The sequence below is a fragment of the Mauremys mutica genome, chromosome 3, assembly GCF_020497125.1.
Source record: "Mauremys mutica isolate MM-2020 ecotype Southern chromosome 3, ASM2049712v1, whole genome shotgun sequence".
Classification (NCBI taxonomy): domain Eukaryota; kingdom Metazoa; phylum Chordata; order Testudines; family Geoemydidae; genus Mauremys; species Mauremys mutica.
Genome location: NC_059074.1, coordinates 23,077,074 through 23,089,517, shown reverse-complemented (window position 1 = coordinate 23,089,517; position 12,444 = coordinate 23,077,074). Strand labels below are relative to the sequence as shown.

The 12,444-nt window shown below is 43.1% G+C and overlaps 1 protein-coding gene across 3 annotated transcripts in view; it reads right to left on the bottom strand.

The window, feature by feature from the left end:
• The window catches only part of HS1BP3 (HCLS1 binding protein 3), a 74,767-nt gene that overhangs the window by 44,088 nt on the left and 18,235 nt on the right, over positions 1–12,444 (bottom strand). For all 3 annotated transcript variants that reach the window (XM_045011567.1, XM_045011569.1, XM_045011568.1), the window contains exons 3-4: positions 8,338–8,545; positions 6,124–6,328 (exon numbers count right to left, since the gene is read on the bottom strand). In XM_045011567.1, coding sequence (XP_044867502.1) covers positions 6,124–6,328; positions 8,338–8,545 — 413 coding nt within the window. The remainder of the gene's footprint in view (positions 1–6,123; positions 6,329–8,337; positions 8,546–12,444) is intronic.

The window sequence follows — 12,444 nt, the reverse complement described above, 5'->3', positions numbered from 1 at the left end:
GGGCGCCATGGGGTTTAGCATGTGGCTTATTAGCTCAACTCTGTTTTGCTCTAAAGCAGGATTTGCTTGTTTGTTTTTAAATAATCTTCCCACCCCCCACCCTTATACACACAGAAACTGTGTGGCAAATTTTATTGTTTCAAATATTAAAAACAAGGAATAGGATCCACTGAAGATCTCATGGCAATCTTTTCAAAAGCAGAGATACCTATTGCAACAAACTCCAACTTAGATACTTCTACAATATCTACACTATCCTCCCCCAGAGGGTTTATCGGTCTCTAGGACAAAGTGTCTTAAAGCAGGGACAATGTACAAGAATGACAGCCCGCATCAGGGAGTGGGATCCAGGCCCAGGAGGCGACAGGGAAACAAACAGTGGGAGGAGTCCATAATGGGGGCAAAAAGTTATGTAGCAAAGAAAGACAAACAAGGAACAGAAGGTGATGAAACAGGTGGGAGTCAGGCTGTGCAAAGCCTTTAAGGTCCTCAGTTTTGATGCAGACGGAAAGGGGAAGCCCATGACGGGATCTGAATCTAGGGGGTATCCAAGAAATGAACACAGTTAAAATACAGATCAATCTGTATCAACAGACATACAGATAAACTACAGCAATAAAATTCCTAGAGGAATGAGAGCACCTCTCCCATGCTCCTCCTATCTACTAGGTTTGAAAGGGAACAGAAATGCTATGCCCGATGTTTAAAAACAGCAGGGGAGCCTATCCAAAAAAACATTTAATCAAAGATTTTTTAGAACTGATCTCATGAGGCTGAGAACTGAGGCTCCAAATAAAGCCAAAGGAAGCTGGCTTAAAGGGGAGTGGCTCAGCCCCTCTCCGGATCAGCAATACACACGCCGCAGTTTAAAAAAAAAAAAGAGCTATGGCACCAAGCCACTATCTCCAATTTGAAAATCTCTTCAGGTTGTTGCCCTAAAATGTTTCACAAGAGGACGGAATGGACAGGAGGAACGGAAGGGTTGTTTAATGGGGTTTGTAAGTTGCAGTTCCGACAGCAACTGGATTGGAAACAGCACAAATATTTGTGTCACTTGGCAGCGGTGATGTCCAAGCATGGTTTGCGACCTTCACTGGTGACTCAACAACTGACAGCAAATAAAGATCTGCCTGTTTAGAACTCTAAAGGCTTCACAGCTGTGTGCCTGGATGTACAGGCTGCCCTACAACTGCACGCTAGGAAAATACAGCATTTGAACGGCGTTCTCCTTTGCTTGTTTTTCTTGTCCAAAGTACATTTAAACAACCACCTTGTAACATGGGCCTTCCCCTTTCCTTGCTGCCTGGGCCCCAGTTCCTAATGATAGTGCCCTGGCAGAAGAGAATGGGACAGAGCAGCAGGGTCGTTGCTGATGTGGGAGAGTTCAACTGGATTCAGAGGAGAGATCATACACATTGCTATCCACGGCCCAAAGACTAGGGTGACCAGATGTCCTGTTTTTAACGGGACAGTCTCGTATTTAAGCATTCTTCCAGATAGCCTGACTTTTTGTTAAATATGGGCCAATTGTCCTGTATTTGCTGGGATCGCAGCACGGAGCCAGCAGTGGGGGGCAGCAAGCGGCCCTGCCGCCACCCTTTGCTCTCGCCAGCTCACGCCCATGACGGAATCTCACTTGCAGCCTTCTCCAGAGGCAGTGCCAGGGATGGGCAGTGACAGCACGGCCAAGAGCAGCCCAGACTCCACCACTCCCCCTGTTCCTGCTGCTGCACCTGCTGTGCTGCCATCAGCTCCCACCTTGCATGGGGGAGAAGCCAGGGCCGGGCGTGCCCTCCCTCCTCCATGCACCTGCTGTGCTCTCTGCTCCCCCGGGCAGAGGGGGCAGTGGGAGCGGGCTGTGAGCAGCGTTTCACCTCGCACGTGGGAGCCCTAGTGGGGAGTGGAGGAATGGGGGATCATGACAATGCCAGCCCGGCACTGGAGGGAGGGCTAGGAAGAGCGGATCGGGCTGGCCAGCCTGCCCCACATGCAGGGGGACAAGGGGTCCTCCGGCAGCCCCATGCGCAGGCAGGCAATGCGGGCGGGGGGGAGGAGTGGCTCAGACCACCAGCCCTGCAGGCAGGTGGTGGAGGGGCTCGGACCACCAGCCCTGCACAGGGGAGAAGTGGGGGTCAAACCAGTCCCAGGAGGGTGGAGAGGATGACAGGGGGATCACAGGCAGGCAGTTGGGTGCTTGGACCAGGTTGGGGAGTCGCAGGTGGGTAAGTAGGGGGGATCAGATGGGGGGGTTCACATGCAGGCTGAGGGATGGCTTGGGCCAGCCCAAGAGCATTGGGGCTGGGTGACCTCAGGGAGGGCTTGGGCCAGCCTGGGGGTGTCCGATTTTCCCTTTGGGAAAATATGGTCACCCTACCAAAGACACATAACAAACTGCTAACATAGGACCAAATACAACTGAATTCACGGGGCGAGGGAGAGGGGGGAGAATGCAAGGGGGAGTGTTTCTGAGGTCTAGACATAGTTTAACACTTTTAGGATGGTTTGAGCTGCTTGCTTGTAACCTAGGCTTTTTCTGCTCCTTCGTGGCAGGTATATTGACAGAGTTTATGGTACTCAAGCCTCTGTTCTATTCAATAAATAAAAAACAAGATGTGATTAGCAATTATCTTTGAAATGTCATGGAAGACATTTTCCAGAAAACTGGAAAAGGGCAAATATAGTGCCCATCTATAAAAAGGTAAATAAGGACAATCTGGGGAATTACAGACCCATCAGCTTAACTTCTTTACCCAGAAAGATAATGGAGCAAATAATTAAGCAATCAATTTGCAAACATCTAGAAGATAATAAATAACACTCAGCATGGTTTTGTCAAAAACATATCATGTCAAACCAACCTGACAGCTTTCTTGGACAGGGTAACAAGCCTTGCAGATGGGGGGAAGCAGTAGATGTGGTATATCTTGACTTTAGTAAGGCTTTTGATACTGTCTTGCATGACTTTCTCATAAACAAACTAGGGAAATGCAACCTAGATGGAGCTACCATAAAGTGGGTGCATAACTGGTTAGAAAATTGTTCCCAGAGAGTAGTTAACAGTGGTTCACAGTTATGCTGCAAGGGCATAATGAGTGAGGTCCCGCAGAGATCAGTTCTGGGTCCGGTTCTGTTCAATATCTTCCTCAATGATTTAGATAATGGCATAGAGAGTACACTTATAAAGTTTGTGGACTATACCAAGCTGGGAGGGGTTGCAAGTGCTTTGGAGGATAGGATTAAAATTCAAAATGATCTGGACAAACAGGAGTAATGGTCTGAAGTAAATAGGATGAAATTCAATAAGAACAAATGCAAAGTACTCCACTTGTGAAGAAACAAATCAGTTGCACACATACAAAATGGGAAATGACTGCCTAGGAAGGAGTACTGCAAAAAGGGATCTGGGGGGGTCATAGTGGATCACAAGCTAACTATGAGTCAACAGTGTAACACTGTTGCAAAAAAAGCAAACATCATTCTGGGATGTATTAGCATGAGTGTTGTAAGCAAGACACGAGACATAATTCTTCCACTCTACTCTGCGCTGATTAGGCCTCAACTGGAGTATTGTGTCCAGTTCTGTGTGCCACATTTCAGGAAAGATGTGGACACATTGGAGAAAGTCCAGAGAAGAGCAACAAAAATGATTAAAGATCTAGAAAACATGACCTGTGAGTGAAGATTGAAAAAACTGTGTTTATTTAGTATGGAGAAGAGAAGACTGAGAGGGGACATGATAACAGTTTTCAAGGTCCCTTCCAGTTCTATGATAATTTCCCCTAATATATGAAGAAGCCAGTGTTATCTAGGAAGTTTGCAAAATCCACCTCTGAAAAAGTAACTTGTACATTTACACTATAGATCATAACTGCTCCAGAGCCAACTGGGCCTTTACATTCACATGTGCAGATAAAACATTACAACCGACAAAGGGCAGAAAACTCCAGAGTTAAGGCTAAAGATCTGCCTTCATCTCAGGAACTGGGTTTTCTTTCTGGACCTTACATAGTTCATTCACAGGAGACCCAGAACAGTGGGAGATTGTAAAAGGTGTATCTACAGGCTATCAACATGTACAGATGTTATTTCTGTGGGGGAGGGGAGTAACTGGCTGGTATTTATATATTTTATAGTGGTAAAAACCAGGCCATTTTACTTGAGATGTTACTGTGAAATTTAATTATGGCAGAGTGCCTGAAGCCAGGGTTCAGCACCTATTTATGTTTTTGTACAGCGCTACGCACAATGGGGTCCTGGGCTTCTAAATACCACAGTAATACAAATAAATAATAAATAAAGATCTATAGCACAAGATCAGTAGTGCAGGCACAAAAGGAGCTGCTCAAGACATGAGGCCTGGTTCTGATCTCCATTTCCTTGGTATCAAATGGGAGTTACTTCCTCTGAAGCTGGGGGAGTTACACCAGTGCAGCAGCAGCATAAGATCAGATTCAGGCGGATCATTTCAACTTTAAATTTCTGGCTTTTGTAACACCCTTAATATTGGTGCTTTGTGCACAACATTTTAAAAGAAAAAGAACAAGATTAGCTGGATGCCAGAACAGCCACCTGTCAAACTTGAGTTTACTGTTCAAAGCATTTGATTTTAAAAAAAAATTCATCGACAATACAGAGATTCCCACTGTAGCTGAGTACATATTTTTAAGTGCCTTATTTGCTCTTACTTAGACAAAACTCCACTGATTTTAGCAAGAATGTTACTTTGTTAGGAAGTGTTGAACAGGAAGCTAAATGGGGATTAAGTGCCAGATCTGGTCATCTCTCAATACACTAAAGAGATCCAAAGATTCAGACATTTAGATGCATGTCAAACCACCGCAGAACAGAAAAGCAAACTTTTTGTTTGTTTTGGCACTGTGAATTCTTTGCAGCTTATCTTTGGTATAAGTGGGAAATCCAACAATACATTTTCTAACTCAAAAGATCATTTTCCTATCCAAAAAAGGACAGCTTCTTTTGTAGCTTCTTTTGTAAGTTCACCAGCTGAGGATCATTTTGTGGGAAGTATTGCTATACCTAGAGTCTCACTGTAAACAGTAATTTAACCATTTTTTTAAAATCCATCTTTAAAAAAAAAAACAAGAAATAATTTGGATACTTGGCAAAGAACCTGTTCAATTGCTAAATGAGTAAAAGTTAAAATATTCTAATGACAAGCAAGAAATGAAATACATTAAGTAAAAAGAACAATGTCTGAAAGTTAGTAATTGCAACTTGTTCTAATAGTGGCAATGAGCTCTAAAACATGCTTCCAGAATTAAACATTTCTGCTTGGCCCGACTGCAGCGTGGGAGACCCAGGCTTGGGAATGACCTTAGGTTAAATCACTTTCAGATTTAAGTGCGAGAAGTAAAAGGAACGGTCCATACCATGTCGCCATCCTAGAGAGGAACCAGTTCAGAGCAGTATTAAAGTCCTAAGCCAAGATTTTCAGAAGTAACTGGTGATTTTGGGTGTCTGACTTGATGCACCTTAAAAGAGCATGATTTTCAGAGGAGGGTGCTTAGCATTTTCTGATTGTATGCATACTTCCACCTTTTCATGTTCTCTGTATGTCTAAATATCTCCTGTCTGTGTGTTCCATTCTATGCATCCGAAGAAGTGAGCTTTAGCTCACGAAAGCTCATGCTAAAATAAATTTGTTAGTCTTTAAGGTGCCACAAGTACTCCTGTTTTTTTTGAAGATCCTTTAAATTATCTCAAGTTGGGCACTGCTGACAATCCTGGCGACAGAGGTAAGCCAATTTAGCCGCAGGGTTTCTGTTGCAATTTAGAAGTGGTTTTGGGAATTAGTGAGGGATTTCAGATTTAAATAAAGAAAATAATTGCCTTAGAATTACAAGATAAGTAGGTATCTAGGTTTGTTTACCTAATTAGGTCTTGATTTAATTATTCAGAGTCTCCAGATACTGTTGCTTATGCTCAGGCGCATATGAGCTCTTCGGAGTCAGGAAGAAGAACGGGAAAGCCCACACGTGGACACCATAATAAAAATGCTTCCACACTGGGTTTATACTGTTGCAACTCCCACTTCAATAGTGTAAGTGAAACCTGGCCCATATACTCTACGTAAAATGGCATAAACAGAGGAAATAGTCATACCTGATTATGCCAAGAGGATCTACATCTTCTTCCTCCTCTTCCTCCTCTTTTTTGGCATCTTGATCTTTTACTAACCCAAACCGAGGGATTATGTCGGATGTCCTCTCCTCTTTGAAGAAATCTAACTCTTCATTTTCTTCATCTTCCTCCTCCTCCTCAGGAACATTTTTACCTTTCAAGTCAATGACACTAGTAGATTTTGTCCCTGCGAAAAACAACAATGCATCAAGAATTGAGCATGCCAATTTAAACTCACAGCCATACTTTTCTTTGTCAATTTCTTCCACTTGTTCCCAATAGTTAGGCTTGGAGAATGTGTTCCTAGCTTTACAATCAGCTATTGTCAACTATATCCAGCCATCTGGACGGCAGAGTTAGTTCCCTCTATCCGCTCACATGCCATTATGCACCTCTAGATCTGAAATATTTGATACTGACTTAACATATCTGGGCTGCTCTCAGGTCAAACCCCATCAGAGAGTGAAAACTAAAAGTACAATCCTGGACTGCATGAAAAATGAAGTTGAGATAAGTATGTGGTGCAATTCTTCAATTCGCACATATAAATAAAAATCTAAAATGGGTAGAAGAGACTGTGCCCACTAGAACAGAGGTTCCCAAACTGTGGTACACATACTCCTGGGGGTACGCAAGACATCTCTGGGAGCACGTGGGAGAAACAGTAGAATGGTGGATTTTATTTATTCATTATTTTATTTATTCCATTTTCACAATAGGCTACTCAGATGCAGTTTTAAAACTCTGTGGGAATTTGTTATATATAATATGGTAATTAATTTACTTCAAGATGTACCAATGAGAACACACAGATACGCAGAGACGCTGACATACACAGCCCAAACTTCCCAAGTCTCATCATTCCTCTGCTGCCAGAAAATATCTGTGAACGCCTCTGCCAAAGTGTTGCATCCCCCTCTAGTGCTGGTCCAGAGGATAAGGGCCTACTACTGCTATCAGTTACTCTGTTAGCTCAAGTGGAAAATGTCTGTGCAGTGGATGTAAAGGTTCCAACTCTTCCGATAATCCAAGTGGGTGTCAATCTGATGCCACATGATGGAATTAATTTTTTCCAGTTTGCTTTTTAAAAAAACCTAGAAAATTACACACAAAAATACTGTGTTATAAGATTATTAAGGTTGCAATGTCAAATGCCAGAATTAAGATTACCTGTGCAACCCCTTATGAGTATGCATTATGATACAGGCTTTAATTATTTGGTCACATCCTATTTTTTCCACAAGACCCTCTGCTTCATTCATTTAGTGAGCAGCTATTCAATATTGTCTTTTCTCCTCATTGTTCAGTGTGTGTTCCCAGACCTTATTTATTGCACACTATTCAAATCCTACCATGAAGACAGAATTATTAATTTCCTCATGGGCTTTCCTATGGCATTTATCGCTGTAGAATCCATGTGCTTCACAAACATTAATTAATTGATTTTCACAACACCTCTGCGAGGAAAGTGGGTGTATTATCCTCCGTTTACAGATGGGGAACTGAGGCACAGAGAGATCAGAGTCAAAAGCATTCACTAATATTGGATGCCCAATCTGAGATGCCTAGGGCTCGGTTTTTCAGAGCATTATACAGCATTTTATATGTTCATGGCACAGCTCCCATTGACTTCAGTTGCAGCTGTGAGTGCTCTCCATTTCTGCAAATCAGACCTCAGTATCTCAAGTCAGGCATCCAGAAAATGAGGAGCACACAATTAGTGACCACTTGTGAAAAGACTGCTTTAAGTGGCTTGTCCCGATCACACAGGAACCCTGCGGCAGGGGCAGGAGCAAAATCCAATTCTCCAGGACAGCATTCAACTGCCTGAATCATGAGACCATCCTTTCTTTTCTTGCAGTCCCCTGCTTCTTCCACTACACATCTTCCAACGTCAGCAACAAATAAAGCAAGATCTATAGACAATAGCTTCCTTCGATACACAGCCCTCATTCATCTCCAGAGCAGGCCCATCCTGTGCAATGAGGCAAGGAAAAAATAGCATGTGATCATGTCATTAAAGATTGTACCATAATGCATATGCACAAGGGGGACTGAATTAAGGTTGCACAGGAGACCTTAATTCTAGTATTTTCTAACTTTTGAGTGCTTGACTTAATATCGTTTTAACAGGTTTGTGTGTGTGTGTGTGTGTGTGTGTGTATTGTGTGCGCGTAATATAATTATTTTAGTTACCTAAGAATTCCAGTAATTCAGGACTTGTTGCTAGTTCCAAATCTTTGGCGATGAGCCTCATGATGTCATTGAACACCACTCTTCGTTCTCGGATATCAGATTCCCCGACAAACAGAGCTTTCCTGGGTAATGGTGGAAGAGATGCCTCTGGGTAGTGGGCAATCAGCTTTTGGTAAAACTCGTCAATCTCACTGTACTTCTTAGAGACCTGTAATGAAACATGCATGTTGGATTAGTTTATGAACAGACCGCAAACATGCAGGGAGTTCTGCTCCATGAAACATTTCCCCTGGATGCCTCAGTGTAAAATATGCAGTACCAAAAAGCTTTCCATCTGGCCTGGTGTCAGCTTGTCATCTTTGTAGTTCACCACACAGCATCACTGTGATCCCCTACTGTAATGAAATAAAAATCCAGCACAGTATTCAGTCAGACAGCATGGGCATCAGCTAGTTGCACACATCGAGGATCAGAACTCGAGAGATTCTTCTTTGAAAGCACAGGCCCCTAATATTCAGCTACAAACCGACTCTTTGCTGCCTGCCCTGAGAGAGGTCAGGAAGCAGGAACCTCTCCAGGCTAGCATTCTAATGGAAAAAGCTGCAGGGATCTTATTCCCAGATTGCTGCTTCTCTTTAAGGCAGATTTGGTAGGTAGCTGCTCTATGCTGTTGGTGCCTGAGTGTCTTCCGCATTTGCTAATGTACCTGATAACCAGCACAGAACCTCAGAACTTGTCACTACCTCTATTGGGAAGCAATGACTCTGAAAAAAGATTTGGGGGTCATCAAGTGAACATGAGCTCCCAGTACGACGCTATGGACGAAATGGCTAATGCAATCGTGGAATACGTAAGTAGGAATCACAAGTTGGAGCAGAGAGGTTACTTTACCTCTGTATTTGGCACTGGTGTGATCGCTGCTGCTGGAATACTGTGCCCAGTTCTGGTGCTCACAATACAAGAAGGATGTTGATACATTAGAGAGAGTTCAAAGAAGAGCCAAAAGAACAATAAAAGGATTAGAAAACATGTCTTATAGTGACAGACTCAAAGAGCTCAATCGATTTAGCATAACAAAATAGACAATTAAGGAGTCCCTTGATTACAGTCTGTAAGTATCTACATGAGGAACAAATATTTAATAATGGGCTCCTCAATCTAGCAAAGAAAGGTTTAAACATGATCCAATGACTGGAAGTTGAAGCCAGACAAATTCTGACTGGAAATAAGATGTAATTTTTTAACAGTAGGAGTAACTGACCATTGGAACAATTTACCAAGGGTCGTGGTGGATTCTCCATCACTGACAATTTTTAAATCACGACTGGATGTTTTTCTAAAAAATCTGCTCTAGGAATTATTTGAGGGAAGTTCTATGGCCTGTGCTACACGGGAGGTCAGACTAGATGATCACCATGGTCTATTTTGGCCTTAGAATCTATGAGTCTGTTAAGTACCTACATAGGGAGAAGATCTCAGGTGGTAGAGGGCTCTTTAATTTAGCAGAAAAGGCATCACAAGAGCCAATGCTTGGAAGCCGGACTAGAAATAAGACATATATTTTTTACAGTGATGGTAATTAATGACTGGAACAACTTATCTAGTGATCTGATGGATTCTTCATCACTTGAAGTGTTTAATTCAAGACAAGAATTCTTTCTAAAAGATATGCTCTAATTCAAAGAGAAATTATGGGCTTGATGCAGGAATGAATGGGTGAATGGTTATGCAAGAGGTCAGGGTAGATGGTTATAATGGCCCCTTTTGGCCTTAAAAAAAATATCTATGAATCTATGTGAATAGATGCAATTAGAGAGTTTGAAGTAACTAAAAAAAGTAATGCTGTACTTGTCTAGCAATTATTCACCAGCTCCTCTTCTGCAGTCCAACCCCTTTGCACCTCATTCTCCTGCAATTTATTACTAGTTCTACACCCATGTAACTCCAATGACTTCAAAGGACTGACTCTCAATTTACATTGGAATAAATGAGAGGAGAATCAGGCTCCATGCCTCAGGGTACAGGAAGGAGGATGAAACATTTGTAACTGGCACCAGGATAAAAGAAAGTCCGCAGAAGCAAAGCACAGAAGCAGAAAGGAACCAAAACTGAGATTTACCAAGGACACTTATGTAATAACAACCTCAGGTTAATATTATGCTGCAGCTTGGAACAATCATCCAGCAGGATGGTGAGTTTAAAAAGTTTTATATTATTATTTATTATTTGAATAGTGCTCACAATGTGCTTGGTGCTGAATAATGAAACCCTACTAGTCCTACCCCAAAGAACATGTAATCTAAACAAGACAAGAAGAGTTGACAGAATACACCAGGAAGCCCAGAGGAGTGACTGAATAGGATTTTAGACTCACTTCCTATGAGCACTGCAGGGGCAGGTCTGTAGATGGGATCTAAATGCACAAGAGCACCCAGGTACTAGAGGTACCAAGGACAGAAGGATACTCCTTTCGATAAATAGCATCAGCAGAGAAGTGAAAGGAAGAAGGAATGGCCACACTGGTATTCTGGAATCACTACACATTAATCCTTAGCTAAGTGTCTAGGGTGACCAAATGTCCCGATTTTTGGGTCTTTTTCTTATATAGGCTCCTATTACCCCCCACCCCGTCCCAATTTTTCACACTTGGTGTCTGGTCACCCTGTAAGTGCCGCAAGCGTGCAGGAGAGGGTTTCATACCAGAATCCCTTCCAAAATCATGTGAGTGTGAGAGAGAGGCCTGGTCTACACTTAAAATTTATACCGGCATAGTTATGTCAGTCAGAGGGTATGTAGAAAACCCCACCCTCTAGCTTACCAGAGTAGATGCAGCTATACCAACAGAGGAGGGCGCCTATCAGCTGCTTGGGGAGGTGGTGTTCCTATTGTAAACTCTGTGGCCTGAAGCCTATGAGAGAAGGGAGGTAATTGAGTGAGCTCTCTGATGCCATCTGCTGAAGAGCAAGGGGAGCTCACTGAGTGGCGAAGACCAAGGGTCAACCTGGTCAAGAAAGTGGCAAGCACAAGCTGAGGAGCATCAGTGTCATGGACATCAGCGATGGTCCTTAGTACTATGCACCGGTATGGACCAAAAGTAGCCATACTCAACTTGTTGATGTCCAACTGAACACTGCAATGTAGTGCATCACTGAAACCCTCAAGTCGACCCAACACCATGGGTGCCAGTGCTGTCACACATTGCTCCCCCAACCATTCACCGCAATGTCGCAACCCTTTGGGAATTCCAGTGGATCATAGAAAACTAACATCTTCCCATCCACTGGGACCTTAACAATATCCCTCACCACCGCCTGAAGTCACGTAAGCCCTTTTGGACCCAGGCATTTAACCTTCAACAATGCAACTTCAACCCTGATGAAGCCTGGAAAGCCGAATGACGTTCCCAGGAAGTCACAAATAAACACCTTGTGAAAGACCCGGTGCGGAAGATCCTTGGCTTTGGTCTCCCATGAAGCTCTTGGGTAACCCTAAACCATATCCACACAAACCATGGCAGATACTTGCTGCACAAATGGAAAATTAAAGACTCTCCAGCATGCGACTGTGGTCACACAGAAAAGACCATGGAACATACAACAACTCAATACCCACAAATACAAAGGAGGCATCACAGCAATACACTCTGCTACTGCAGACACCATTATCTGGCTTAACCATCTTAATGTAAAACGATAGTTGTTGCTCTACATTTACTTCAGACCGAAAAAGAAGACTGAGTAAGGCAATACCTCATCTGCTGGACAGCAAGGGGTGTCAACTGCGATAGTATCTCATTTACATATAAACAGGTAGTTTGTGGACACAGGGGTATAATTTGATCCAAGTTTTGTACTTGGGGCCCATAATTTTTGAGATTACCCTGTTGGGACCCCACCTGCACAAAGCCTGGAAAATGACTGGGTAGGAATCACCCTGATTAAACGAATGTTTTCCGGGGTGGGGTAAGAGGCCAGGGACAGACAGACCCAGGGGATAGAAGTACAAAGGCTGGACATGCTGTGCTGGGAACACCTTGTTAGGTGGTAGGGACTCTGATGGATTCTTAAAAGCACTGAAACCCTTGTATCTGAAATTGCTGTGCTAAGA